The sequence below is a fragment of the Daucus carota genome, chromosome 3 (genome assembly GCF_001625215.2).
Source record: "Daucus carota subsp. sativus chromosome 3, DH1 v3.0, whole genome shotgun sequence".
Classification (NCBI taxonomy): domain Eukaryota; kingdom Viridiplantae; phylum Streptophyta; class Magnoliopsida; order Apiales; family Apiaceae; genus Daucus; species Daucus carota.
The window spans coordinates 20,665,671-20,679,877 of NC_030383.2; the positions used below are offsets into that span (position 1 = coordinate 20,665,671).

Here is a 14,207-nt window from a genome sequence, read left to right on the forward strand (position 1 = left end):
AATTTTATATTTCACAAAATTATTTTTATATAATTTTTCTGAAACAATTAAATTTCTTCATATAATATACACAAAGAATTTTTTTTTTCAAAGCAATATTACAAAGATAATATTAAAATAAATATGGTTCAAATATAAAAAGGTCAACCTGTCTGCATTAGATTACCGTATCCATATCCATATCCATATCCATATATTCTTAATGCATGCTAGAATAGGGCCTCATTTTACCCATTTAATTTACCCTTTAAAAAATAACCAGATGCCTCGACCCGGTGCAGTTGTTTACTTCCGCACGCAGCATAACTCAGGATCCTATTCCCACGCTCATATCTTCACTAAAATTCAAATTCAAATATGTTGTAACCACTCTCAACTGTTATGATCAATGGACCAGCCACCATCTCCACGCAGAAATCCTTCCCGATCGACAGGTAGTTTTAGTTTAACCTGCAATTCTACACCTTCTTTCTTTGTCGGTATGCATCCTGTCCAAGGTCAACTATGCACCTAAAAAGCGTGGATCATTGTAATGTTTGTGTGATCATTACTGACGTTCCTTCTGTGCAGATATGGTGCTCGACGAAAAAGACTCGGCACGTTCTACAGAAAGTGAATTGGCAGGTATGTTCTTGGTACTTAATTAATATGGAACTTGGTTATGCTCTGTATCATAAAAACATGGATTTAACAACGACGACTTACAGGACGCAAGCGAGTAGTTCGGACGGGTGATCCATACTACGAGGCAGGTATACAGTTCTTTACTCCCCATTGTCAAACTTGATCTCCCCGTTGTTGATGATTTGCATCTCGCATTTGGTAGCCGTTAAACGTCGCAGCGGTGGAACAGCACTCGATGAATTCTTGCACAAGAGGATGCTTTCAACGATGCCTTCAAATGTCAACACAAGGAACAATGCTAATACAAATGCTGGTATGTCACTTTTTTAAGTTTTCTCCAAAGCAAAAAACCAGAGCTTACATGTGTATACCTACCTTAGTACTTTGCATATAACATGGTCACACTGCCTCTTTAGTACCTTATCAGTAGCTACTTAATCCCAATGGGTTAAATTTCAAACTTGCCTCTTTAGTCTATTTTGTTACTTTGTTAATTTTTGATTAGATTAATGTACTTGCTCTTTGTTAATCTTTTTATAAAATGATATAAAAGATACTCTTTGTTAATCTTTTTATAAAATGATATAAAAGATAACCACCAGGTTTTGAGAGAGCTGTTTTCACCTTTTAAAAGTAGAAAATAGACAGAAGATGATCCAGTGGCAAACACTGGCAATTTGCAAAGATTATTTGCTGCCATGGCTATAGATACAATAGCACCTCCTGTATTCTCATGTCTGTGCATAGTGGTCATGATTCTTGGAGCAATACACAGAATATACATGCATTAAATATTAAGCATACCTCTGTTTGTTGACTGGGTTCATATCTGGAATAAAGTTATCTGACTTTTTTTTTCCGGATTTATCAGATAAAGTTTTTACCGAAAGGCAACCTCTCCGATCTCTTGACATCAATGCGCCTGCTCTGAACATCCCTTTGTCAACTCAGCAGCACGTCCCGGGGTTCAATCAAACGCAGCCATGTGTCACACAAAACTCTTTATCTGGAAGTAACAAAAGCACTTTTCATCGTCACTCTCCTCTTAAATATCATCAACTTTAATTGTATTTTACGATACCATGCTTCTTTCAGGTGTCGGCCAGTATGCTCCTGCTCATTATAATCAACCAAAAGAAAATGTTGTCAAAAGTAGTGGCCATGAGAACACACAATTATATATTGATGGATGTGGTAATTCTGAGGGTAAGTTATCATACTCCACGTGCACCATGTCTGCTGTTCAGTACATAATTGTAAAAGTCTAATGACCTATAATTTATTTCCAAAATGAGACAATTTCACGCGCAGCTCCCAGACGTAGAGGAAGAGGTCCTGCAGTTTCAAAGTTGTATTCGCACATGCTTGCTGTTGATGCTCCAGTTGTATCAAAAAAAGACTCAGTAAAAAAGGATGGTATTAGCTACACTACAGCCTTTTCGCATGGTTGGTGATGCTTGAACTGGCATGTAATACATGTGCTTATGTGTATTTTTTTTATTTTTATGCATGTGCAGTTTCAAAGCCGCGACGTCGTGGTCCAGGGGTTAACAAAATAATAAATTCCCAAGAATCAGTGATTGATCTTAACAAAGCGCCGAAGGCTGGTAATTATATTGCCTTTCGCTTTCCTCATAATTTCAATTCCAACAATCTTACCTACTGTTTAATTTTGCAGCAAAGAAACCAAGAACCAGAGGTCTAGGAATTGAAAAATTATTGGCGCAGAGGTTTGGTAATGAAGATGGCAATAAAACAGGTACTCAGGCAACTGCAATGGATGGTATTAATTCAACTTCCCGCGTTAATACATATTTACGTTTCCTTCTCAGTAGTACACTCATTGTTTATGGATTCACATGCAGATGACATTAATACACCATGCACACAGGGAGCTACTCACAAGTCTCCAACTACTGCCGGTTAGTAGTGTGTTATGATGTCAAACTATATGACAAGTTGCTAATTAAATCTTCATTCTATATAAAGATTGCAGGACTCCCGGTAGCACTGTAACCTACCAGACAAGTGTTCCTCACTTGCACAGCACAAACAGGCATGCTCCTCACAACACGTCTGAGAATTCAAGTTCTACTTTCGCATCGTCTTATGTGTTGTCCCGGCTACACGAATCAGGTATTTTAAGCACCATTGCACAAGGACCTCAGCCTCTACATATCTTAATCAATTTTGATTTATATACTAGATGTATACATGCAGTCATATTTATTCGCAACAGAACAGTATGTAGCCAATCAATCTGTTTGGTTGTTATCTTGCAGAGTCTAGCAGACCTTTCCGGCCAAGTAGTGGCGCGTCTACGTCTGGTGTTAAGGATCTCTCCCGGGATTTTGACGATGCAGCTGATGATACAGAGCATGATAATCTGTATGATGAAGGTACTGTGTTTGTTATAAGTAGTTTCAAATTAATTCATGTATTGTAAAATAGTCTTACATACCAACTCATTTTCTGTACAGGTGAGGATGCGACTGAGGATTCTAATCCTGATATGTGGCAAGGCTATGCCAACCTCGGTCCTCCAAATGCTATTTGCCGACAATGTAACGGAATAATGTGGGATATGGAGCGCAACAATAAATCAAATCCGAATGCAGCTCCAACTTTCTCTTTGTGTTGTAAGAGTGGCCAAGTTGTTCTCCCCCCTGAGAAGCATGCTCCAGAGCCTCTAGCTTCTTTACTCTATGGAGGTCCCAAATCAACTCATTTTCGTAAGAACATCCGGGTGTATAATTGTATGTTTGCAATGTGTTCAAGTGGTGGGAAAATAGACCATAAAATAAATAGAGGTGGAGCGCCGTTCTGTTTCAAGATCAGAGGACAGAATCTTCATTTTATTGGAAGCCTCATTCCTGATGAAGGGGAAAAACCAAAGTTTTGTCAGCTATACATTTATGACACTGATAATGAGCAATCTAACAGGATTGGTGCTGTTGGAGCAAAGGTCGATGATGTTGATCTAGACATAGTTGACAGTCTCACACGGATGCTTGACGAAAATAATAAGCTGGTTAGTTATTTTCGCACTGCCCAGAGGAGATTCAAAAGTAATGAACAAGAAGACTTCAAACTGGTACTTATATCATCACAGGCAGAAAATGGTCGTCCGAACATTATAGGTCCATCCAATGAGGTTGCAGGTTTGATTGTTAATGCTACTGCAGACACGGCTGGATGTAGAGACACTGTATGCCAAACCAACCAAGGATATCTAAAGCGGGTATTCGAAACAGATGCTTATTTTATGCAGCTTCAATTTCCCCTTTTATTTCCACAAGGAGATGATGGATACCACACTGAAATTCCATTGAAAAATTGCAAGAAAAGAAGACCAGAACCAGCTGATAATGATGAGACAGAAGGTGATCGAAAGTTCAGAGAGCATGTTACAATGAAAGAGTATTATTCCTATAAATTGATGATACGGACAAATGAAGGTTCTTTTTTATTCCTCCTACCATTGCACTGTCACAAATTCTTAACAAATATTAATCATCAAAGCTGTATTTTATATAACCGTTCCTATTGGTGATCGTCCTTTGTTTTCAATATAGGATTGACTCCGCATCTTGGTGGAAGGTTGTGGCAACAATATGTGGTTGATGCTTTTACAGCCATGGAGCAGTATAGACTGGATTGGATATCTCGAAACCAAACCACTATTCGTTCTGACCTCTACAACTCTGTACGTGATGCAGTGCGTAGGGGAGATAATGATCCTTCACATGTTGGAAAATGTGTGATACTTCCGGCATCTTTTACAGGTTCCAAGCGGTATATGTCTCAGTATTTTAAAGATTCGCTTGCACTGTGTCGCAGTATTGGCCATCCATCTCTTTTCTTAACAATGACAACAAATTCAAAATGGCCTGAGATTACAGAAATGATGAAGCACTTGCCTGGAGTAAATGTTGCAGATGCTCCAGATGTTGTTGCACGTGTATTTAAAATGAAACTTGACCAGCTAATCGACCTCATAAAAAAGAAGCATTTCTTTGGCCGTTGTATTGGGTGTTAAGTGCTTTCTAAAATCTGAATTTTTTTCCTTCTTTTATAATGCTATTTTATCCAAATGCTAATATTTTGTTTTTTTTAATTATATGACAGTGATGCATGTAATTGAATTCCAGAAGCGTGGGTTGCCACATGCTCATATGTTGGTATGGCTAGACGACAAAGACAAGCCTAAGACGGCTGAACAGATTGACAAATTAGTGAGTGCAGAAATTCCAGATGAAGAGTCAGATCCTATTTGTTATCAGGCAGTGAAAAATTATATGATTCATGGTCCGTGTGGGAAAGACACTTCTTACTCCCCATGCATGGTTAATGATAAATGTGGACGTCACTTCCCAAAAAGGTACAAACGATGAAAATGCACATGCAGTCATAGTGACTTTAGTTATCTTTTTAAAACGTTATACCTGTATGATTGCCTCACCTTTATCTAAATTTGCTACACAGGTTTAATGGAGTAACATGTTTCGATGAATGTGGGTTTCCTAATTATCGGCGTCGAGACACAGGCAAGACAGTTAAGAGGAAGGGTGTGCTTCTCAACAATAGGTTTGTTGTCCCGTATAATAGGGAACTACTGCTTCGTTTCCAATGCCATATAAACTTAGAGATATGCAATAATTCCCGCTCCTTGAAGTACCTGTTCAAATATTGTCTCAAAGGACATGATACTGCTACCATGCTTCTAAAGCGAAAAAATGATAAATCAAGTGCAGTTGATTGTCAAGAACGAAAAGGAAAGATTTTTGATGAGGTTAGGCATTATCTTGATGGGCGTTACGTTTCAGCTTCTGAAGCAGCTTGGAGAATTTTAGGCTTTGGCATTCATTCTCGATGGCCATCTGTTGACCGATTACCCATCCATTTGCCAGATAGCAAGTATGTTAGCTTCAAAACAGGAGAATCTTTGCAGAATGTTTGTCATCGTGCTGATTCTAAAAGATCCAAACTGGAAGCTTGGTTCTTAGCAAACAAACTACTGCCGGATGCTAAAAACTACACGTATAATGAATTTCCGAGTTATTTTACATGGCTTCCCAAAGAGTGCAAGTGGAAGTATAGACAGAGGGGTGATGTAGTTGGGAGGCTGTCGGAGGTTCATGCTACAGCCGGTGATTTGCTCTATCTCAGAATGTTGCTGATGCGGAAAAAGGGCTGTTTAGGATTTGAGGACATACGGACGGTCGATGGTGTTGTGTATGACACTTTTAAGGAGGCATGTGGTGCTATGGGTCTTTTACAAGACGACAACCAGTGGCATGAGGCATTGTCCGAAAACTCTCACTCAGCCTTCCCTCATCAATTACGTGAAATGTTTGTGAATATTTTGGCACATAATACTGTTGCTGATCCACTTTTATTATGGACTCGACACTGGAAATGTATGTCGGAAGATATTCTGAGGAAGCAAAGGAGCACAACTGGTATCAATGATCTTGAACTACCCGAAGTTGACATACATAATTACACTCTAGCAGGTATTTTAGTTTTTACTCAGCTATAAATAGTTGTTCAAACATGTCATAGTTGGTATGAATAATTTTAGCACCACACACCTTGGAGCAGACCACTCATTTGTGTCTTTTCAATGCACATGTTGCTGCTTTCATGTTACTTCTGAAAATACCAGCCATATAGACACTCATTTCGTTTGAATTTAACATCCACCTTCATCTAGAGTCTTAACACAATACAGTTACATTTCAGGCTTTTTTATTTTTTATCACCGGTTCTTTACTCAGCTGTCTGTATTGTTTTTAATGCCATGGTTTAATTCATTTGTAGATTTAATTTTTTGATAATATATGTGGTGTTGTTTGAGTTGTTCATTCTTTCTTTTTAACTGCTAGGTATGCGCAGCCACATAGTTGTTGTGATATTCTAATTGTTATTCTTCTTATTTAAGCTCCTCACAGTTACTAGAGACTAATTATTTCAATTTGGTTACTGCATTGTTGTTATTGTTCCTACCTGTTATGTTAGATAGGCCTGTGTTTTCTTTTATAATTATAGTGCTTGCCTTGATTCAGAAACTGCATACTATATGGTGTGATTTCAGGTCTATTTTTTTGATAACCTGTTTTGAGATATATTAAATATTTATGTGGTTTTGCTCATTCTGAGTATGACTAATGACATTTGACCAACAAACATTTACCAGAACACTATTAAATACATTAAAAGCCCCAAAAAAACAACCCCAGAGCCAGACTTCTAAACTCAGATTTCTTTATCAGTTTAGTTCCTCTTTTGCTGTAGGTTACCTGATCAACTCTTCTTCTTCTTTTTTTTTTTTTAATTTAATAGCCACCTTCAAATGGGATTGTATACGTGTGTGTGCGTCAAAATCTAATATGAAAAATAATATAAATAGTAAAATTTCAACTTCATGATACCAATTATGTTTTAGAGCTACAAATGACCAATATATATATAGTATCATGTAATTTTGCAGAGCATATTTTTAGAATTAAACAATATTTTTATTTGGCATTTTAGTACCTTGCTATAATTCCCCCTATTATAATTAAGAGTTTATAATTATGAGTTGCATCTATGAAGATTGGTCCCCACTTTTTTGGTTAGGTTTTGAATTCTTTTTTCATATCACATTCTGTTCCTAATCATTTATTTACCCCTTCCTCTGGATTTGATTGGTTGTCCTTGCAGAAATTGAAAAATTGTTTAATGATATTGGAAAGAGTTTGAAAGACTTCCCAGACCTGCCTTTCCCAACAGATAACTACAGAAATGCTGATTTGAATAGGCTTATCATAGAGGAGACATCATACAATGTTAGAGAGATGAAGGAGGTTCACGATGCTAACTACCAGAAGTTAAATTCAGGCCAGAGGTGTGTATATAATTCAGTCATTGATTCTGTGCTCGCAAAGAAGGGTGGATTATTCTTTGTACACGGAAGTGGTGGATGCGGCAAGACTTTTCTTTGGCAAACAGTGATAGCTTACCTTCGTTCAGAACGTCGAATTGTAATCCCTGTTGCTTCTTCAGGGATTGCAGCGACACTGCTCCCAGGTGGGAGGACTGCACACTCTCGCTTCCATATACCTATAAAGCTTGATCAATACTCCTGTGCTGGCATTAAACATGGTACTGACCTTGCTGAATTAATCAAACTCACCGATTTGATTATTTGGGATGAGGCGCCTATGCAACACCGCTATGCTTTTGAGTGTGTTGATCGTACTTTACGGGACATTATGTCTGCCGTTGATCCTGAAAGAGCCAAAAAACCATTTGGTGGAATAACTGTAGTGTTTGGTGGGGATTTCCGTCAGATTTTGCCTGTTATTCCAAAAGCTTCGAGAGCAGAAATCATTGCAGCAGCTTTGAATAAATCTAAACTATGGGATCACTGCCAGGTGTTCCTTCTATTTCAGAACATGCGATTGCATGCTGGGAATAGTCCTGAGCATAACCAGATGATAAAAGAATTTAGTGAATGGCAGCTCCAGATTGGCGATGGAAAAGTAGATCCAATTCGAATAAAGGAACACATTTCCGAGGTGTTATTCAAATTACCTGAGCAACACGTTGTCCACTCACATGACACACCTGTTCAAGATTTGATTGAAATTATATATCCGTCCTTCTCTGAAAACATGTTTTCTCGGCACTACCTTAGTTCTCGCGCCATTCTCACTCCTACAAATGCTGTGGTAGATGACATCAATTCTGCCATTCTTGATAAGTTGCCAGGGGATGTACACACATATTTTAGTCAGGACTCCTTGGAGGATAAAGGCCCGGAGGAAAATGAGTTTGATGAATCATTCCCGGTGGAATATTTGAACTCTCTGAACATGCCATGTATTCCTAAACATGAGCTCAAAATCAAGATAGGAACTCCAGTGATGCTGATGAGAAATCTGAACCAAATTAATGGGCTATGCAATGGTACTCGGATGATTGTCACGGGTTGTAAGAAGAACAGCATTGAATGTGAAATAATGTGTGGTTCACACATTGGTACTAAGCATCTAATACCACGTATTGAGATGATACCTACCGAGACACCATGGCCATTTGATTTCAAGAGAACTCAATTTCCTCTTCAGATATGTTTTGCTATGACCATAAACAAAAGCCAAGGACAGTCACTTGATAAAGTAGGGATTTTCTTACCAAGACCAGTATTTTGTCATGGACAGTTATATGTTGCAGTTTCTAGAGTTACTTCTGCTTCTGGACTTCATATTCTGGTGGTTAATGACGAAGGCAAGACTACTGATATTACCTCAAATGTTGTTTTTCAGGAGGTTTTTTACAACATACCAAGTGTAGATGCAGGTTAATATGTGTTGCACTCTTTATTGACTCTGTTAGTAATATTTATGTTGATGTTATGAATTTAGCTATTCTTTATAATTCTCGAGATGCAACGAGCAGAGATAGATTATGTGGTAACTCATAGTTTTTTGACATACATTCTACCAAATAGAGTTTTCTTTAATAGCATTACAAATGTCAGTATATATAGTCTATTTAATACAAATTAAATATATAGTCAAGGAAAATATTATAATCTAAATAGTTATTTTACGTCATCACATATTCTGAGATATTTAATAATTTGGAGGAAATAAATATAAGAATAAGACGTCATCACATAAAATAATTATAATCAACATATGGGATAAAAATTGATGACATATTTATTGGTATTGCTTTAAACGTAATACACGGCTTCACTATATTAAATTATAAAAACGTCTGGAAAATGAATTTTTCACTTTTTTCCATAGGCGATCTAATCATGGTGCTACAACTTAAAGAATCAGTAACAACGAAGTTGAACACACAATATTAAAAATAAGTTTTTGAGATAATTTCCACACTAGAGTTACTGGCCGTGTGTATGGTAAAACCATTCTGCGACCTAATTTTTTTTATTTATTTGGAGCCGTGTGATTTTTTGTAATATATCGTGTCACATATAATTACTATTTCAAATTTACTTCTATTTGCTTAAGCCTAATATAAATTTTGAGTATTTTATAATTTAAAATTTAATAATATTTGAAAAATGAGTTCTTCACTTTAATATCCTAGGCAACCTAAATTTTACAAATCCGTAAATGCAAAGTGTAAAACACAATAAAAAAAATACGATACTGAGATAATTTCTACATGTGAGTTATTATTTATAATATATGTCAATTTAATACAAATTAAATATATAATCAAGGAAAATATTATAATCTAAATGGTTTTTTTACGTCATCACATATTCTGAGGGATATCTAATTTGGAGGAAATAAATATAAGAATAAGACGTCATCACATAAAATAATTATAATCAACATATGGGATAAAAATTGATGACATATTTATTGGTATTGCTTTAAACGTAATACACGGCTTCACTATATTAAATTATAAAAACGTCTGGAAAATGAATTTTTCACTTTTTTCCATAGGCAATCTGATCATGGTGCTACAACTTAAAGAATCAGTAACAACGAAGTTGAACACACAATATTAAAAATAAGTTTTTGAGATAATTTCCACACCAGAGTTACTGGCCGTGTATATGGTAAAACCATTCTGCGACCTAATTTTTTTTATTTATTTGGAGCCGTGTGATTTTTTGTAATATATCGTGTCACATGTAATTACTATTTCAAATTTACTTCTATTTGCTTAAGCCTAATATACATTTTGAGTATTTTATATTTTAAAATTTAATAATATTTGAAAAATGAGTTCTTCATTTTAATATCCCAGGCAACCTACTTATGTTGCTACAATTTAACAAATCCGTAAATGCAAAGTGTAAAACACAATAAAAAATTTACGATACTGAGATAATTTCTACATGTGAGTTATTATTTATAATATATGTCAAACCATTTTTTGTTACCTACCTAATTGTTTACTTCATTTCGACGCGTGTATTATTTTGTAATATAATGTTTGAAAAATATTTTTAATCATGATAGATATGAGATTGCAGAAATGTTGTAAGTTAGAAGTTTCTCCAAAAATTGTTTCCTTTTTGCACAGAGTTTTGTCATTATTTATTTCATATTTTTGAATTTTTGGTCTTCAGTTTATCAAATATACAAAACTTTAAACGTAGCTTGCAATTTTATTTTTTTACGAAATAAGGAAAAGATTTTGAATATAATGAGTAATGATCTTCTCAGGCTAATTGATATAATTTTTTTTTAAGGCAATCTCTAACGATTTGATACAGAGCAACCTCATATATGCTTTTCTATGTTATTTCCAAGTCGATTCAAAATAGATGTTGTTTGTTATTATCAACTCCCCAGCTTATGCGTGCTTCATGATATCATGTACACAACTGCCATCAACTACGGGTAATGTTTTAGTGACAACCGTCGGTAACTGCTCCCTATCGTCCTCAACGCACGTCTATCCCTCCTTTTTTCATGCACCTAGCTATCTTTTTTACTTGCTTTTCCTCGCCTATATAATAGCTGTACTTTAGCTTTCTATATACTCATTCCACACTTCGAAGTCATTAAACCAATTGAGCGTGAAAAAGTGAGTTAATAGTTTCTTCAGTTCAGGACAATATGCAGGGAAGGATGTTTGATCACATTCAGAATCTCGAGAAGTCACGCACTAACTGGAAAATCAAAGCAAGGCTCACACGCTTTTGGCCAACATTTGCTCCAGAAACATCAACCATCAAGGGATACAATTTGATTCTCCTCGACGATGATGTAAGGCTAATGGCTTAAGTGAAAGTTTTTATGATGTTCCTGATATTTTTATTTTTGATCTTAACTATATTATTTGGAAAATGCAGAATTCTCATGTGCATGCATATGTTTACCCCGATAACTGGCGAGCTATTGGCAAAGAGGTCGCTGAAGGGAAGGTTTATGTTGTTGAGAACTTTCAGGTCAGAGATACTATTGGGAAATTAAAACCTGTCTCAACAAAGCTTTGCCTTCGACTTCTTAATAGTACTACCATTAAGGAAGTGGAGGACGATGTTATGATCCCAAAGCATAAGTTTGAATTTATGGACATGGGAGACTTGCTTGAGGAGTGTGACCGTTTGTCGGAGAATCAGAATCCGGAATTTGCTTATGGTTGAATTTCTCCCATGTTTTTTTATTACCACGTGTGAATAAGATCTTATATTTAATTAACCTTCCTTTTTACAGATGTCATTGGTGCTGTGGAGGAGTTCGACAAGGTAAAGCGAGTTCCGACAAGATATGGGGAGAGAGACCAAACCCGGTTCATATTTACGGATGGCCGGTTAGATATCATATTTTTAATGAGTTCTTGCAGTTGTGTTTTCATGCATGATTTTCTACTTTTTAATTTGTATATTACTGTCCGTTAAGAATGAGGTTTTAATTTGTTCTGTAATGTCAGTTTAAAATTCAAAGTAACGCTTTGGGGTGACTTTGCTAGCTCGGTTAGTGAAAGTTTTAAGCCAGATCTTGAGAAACCTGTGATAGGCGTGCTCACGAGTGCGAAATTGTCAACTTTTAGGGGTATGCGGTATACTTTTCATTTTGTTGTCATGTGCAAATGTGCGGAAATAACATTTTGGTATTTATCTGTTGATCAAAAATTAGAGGAACATCAAATTGGAGCCTTGCCGTCGACAAAGATTTACTTTAACCTCCCAATTGATTCAGTTGCTGAATATCGTGAAAGGTTGTGTTTTAAAAATGCTTCATTTGTCCGCTTCATTCTGTCTGTTTAGTTACAGTAATGTCACATATTAGCAATCCTCGGTTACACATTTACAAACTCCCTTTATGTTTCACACAGATTGCGGGAAGAAGGTTATAAACCAGGAAAAGTATATGCTGATTCCACATCTAATGCTTCCACAAGGATTGTTATTGAGAAGACGTCCTTCAAGCAGATGATTGAAGATCCCGGAAATTTTCGGTACAAGGTTTGTCAATTTAATCCAAACCTATACACTATATCATGATGCCATGTCAATGTCTGCATTCTTTATTCTCACTGGCAGAACATGTTTTCCTAAATTTAATTAGTTCTGTCCATTCATGACCAAATTAGAGGACTGTAATGATCAAGTTTGTCATTACCAAAGTTGAGGAAGAGGATAACTGGTGGTTCAATAGCTGTGTTTCCTGCCAGGCTGAGGTTGAAAAAATAGACAAAAAATTCAAGTGTCACGAGTGTAACCGCAGTTTTGGATACTGTGAGAAAAGGTAAGTCATCCTTGGTTGTGATGTTTTGTATTTTATGAATAAATTCTCACCGTGTGTTGCTTTTCCATTCAAGGTTTCGCATTTTTGTTCTGGCTGACGACAGCACGTTACTGACAAATGTAATTCTTCTTGACCGAGTTGTTAAGCGTTTGGCTGGCACTACTGTAGCTAATCTCCTAACTCAGATTAAACAGGTAAGGGAAGATTAACAATATTCCTCACCCACTGTAACCAAAATGGCTATGGGAACTCATTGTTATTTCCCTTGCTACAGGATAACTCTGTCACTGTTGCATCTGCTATCTTTGGTAGCATTATCGGAAAAGAGGTCATTGTTCTGCTGCAGTTAACAGATGCTAATGTGGCCGGAGATAGTAATCTCTACAATGTAGTAGATTTGTGTGATTCTGCAATGTACGAAGGTGCAATGGTTTTGGCATCACCAACTCAGGCTACCAGTTCATTTTCTATGGAGGGTGACTCTGTATGTATTTAATATTGTCTGTGTTTTTATTTTCGTATATACTTTTAACTTAAACCAGAATAATTTATATACAGTCTTTTCACAAAACAGGTTGTTCCTGGCATTGAGCTTTTTGAAACTCCAGGTTCATCTCATTCAGCCACAAAGAAAATCAAAGTGGTACATTCCTCCATTTCTATGATTGAATATGAATACTCCATCCTGTTAAGTAATATATCTTAAATTATTTATGTATCTGCCTGTAGGAGGATACCCCAGCATGATGCTACAAGCGGCTTGATTATGCACCCCTGTGCTGCGGCCTGTGCTCTTTTTTCTGCAATTACTAGACGTTTTCAATTTGTTTCAAGAAGTTTTTTTTGTTCTCCACTGTGATTGGAGTGTTTCCCTAAGTTGTTCTGTTTTATTCCAGTTTCAGGACAAGGTCTTATGTCTTAGTTTTTGTTGAATTGTTTTCCAGATGTATTGGATCCAAATGCTTTCAGTCTATCGTTGTTTATGCAAAACTATCTCATAATTTGCACTTGGTTTGTCATGGAACTCGCTTTACACCCATGCCCTTTTTTTTACTATTCATTATTCACTAGCTGTGTAAGGTTTTAAGATAGCTGAGCTTTCTTTCCCTGCAATCTTTGAGAATTGGTTTGGAAACTTTCGACTGCTTTTTAAACATGGTTCTGGAATAAAAATAGTTTCCCATCAATCTTCTCATTTATTCTGCAAAAACAAATACACTATACAACAATTATTTTTTACTTTTTATAAAACCAAACTGAGTTAAAAAGTGAGGTTAAATTTATTTCTTTTATCTGAAAACATACTTAGAGTCAAAAGTTTTTCATAGTTATTCCCATTGATTT

At 36.2% G+C, this 14,207-nt stretch overlaps 2 protein-coding genes across 3 annotated transcripts; both read left to right on the top strand.

The window, feature by feature from the left end:
* Positions 1–264: 264 nt before the first annotated feature.
* On the top strand, positions 265–9,060 carry LOC135151648 (uncharacterized). Its single transcript, XM_064090632.1, has 17 exons — positions 265–434; positions 571–624; positions 708–752; positions 827–937; positions 1,496–1,636; positions 1,720–1,830; positions 1,936–2,040; positions 2,142–2,231; positions 2,303–2,383; positions 2,490–2,546; positions 2,614–2,760; positions 2,907–3,023; positions 3,105–4,082; positions 4,200–4,658; positions 4,753–5,005; positions 5,110–6,140; positions 7,333–9,060. The coding sequence occupies exons 1-17, from the start codon at positions 389–391 to the stop codon at positions 8,976–8,978; spliced, it is 5,472 nt and encodes a 1,823-aa protein (XP_063946702.1). The 5' UTR covers positions 265–388; the 3' UTR covers positions 8,979–9,060.
* Positions 9,061–11,088: 2,028 nt separating this feature from the next.
* LOC135146753 (uncharacterized) lies at positions 11,089–13,874 on the top strand. Of its 2 annotated transcripts, XM_064088836.1 has the most exons (11): positions 11,089–11,378; positions 11,465–11,753; positions 11,829–11,925; positions 12,046–12,167; positions 12,252–12,333; positions 12,451–12,580; positions 12,709–12,863; positions 12,937–13,057; positions 13,138–13,347; positions 13,438–13,506; positions 13,593–13,874. In XM_064088836.1, exons 1-11 carry the CDS (start codon positions 11,229–11,231, stop codon positions 13,608–13,610), a joined length of 1,443 nt encoding a protein of 480 aa, XP_063944906.1. In that variant the 5' UTR covers positions 11,089–11,228; the 3' UTR covers positions 13,611–13,874. The 2 variants fall into 2 exon arrangements, with proteins under 2 accessions (XP_063944906.1, XP_063944907.1); XM_064088837.1 differs by lacking the exons at positions 12,046–12,167; positions 12,252–12,333 and having other exon boundaries at positions 13,593–13,834.
* The last annotated feature ends 333 nt before the right edge of the window (positions 13,875–14,207 follow it).

Excerpts from the sequence above, each read along its gene's own strand:
- LOC135151648 (XM_064090632.1), top strand. The coding sequence starts at position 389 with ATGGACCAGCCACCATCTCCACGCAGAAATCCTTCCCGATCGACAG. Across the intron at positions 2,761-2,906 it reads GTCCCGGCTACACGAATCAG|AGTCTAGCAGACCTTTCCGG; the intron begins GTATTTTAAGCA and ends GTTATCTTGCAG. Across the intron at positions 3,024-3,104 it reads TGATAATCTGTATGATGAAG|GTGAGGATGCGACTGAGGAT; the intron begins GTACTGTGTTTG and ends TTTTCTGTACAG.
- LOC135146753 (XM_064088836.1), top strand. The coding sequence starts at position 11,229 with ATGCAGGGAAGGATGTTTGATCACATTCAGAATCTCGAGAAGTCACGC. Across the intron at positions 11,926-12,045 it reads TTCATATTTACGGATGGCCG|TTTAAAATTCAAAGTAACGC; the intron begins GTTAGATATCAT and ends CTGTAATGTCAG. Across the intron at positions 12,334-12,450 it reads GTTGCTGAATATCGTGAAAG|ATTGCGGGAAGAAGGTTATA; the intron begins GTTGTGTTTTAA and ends TGTTTCACACAG.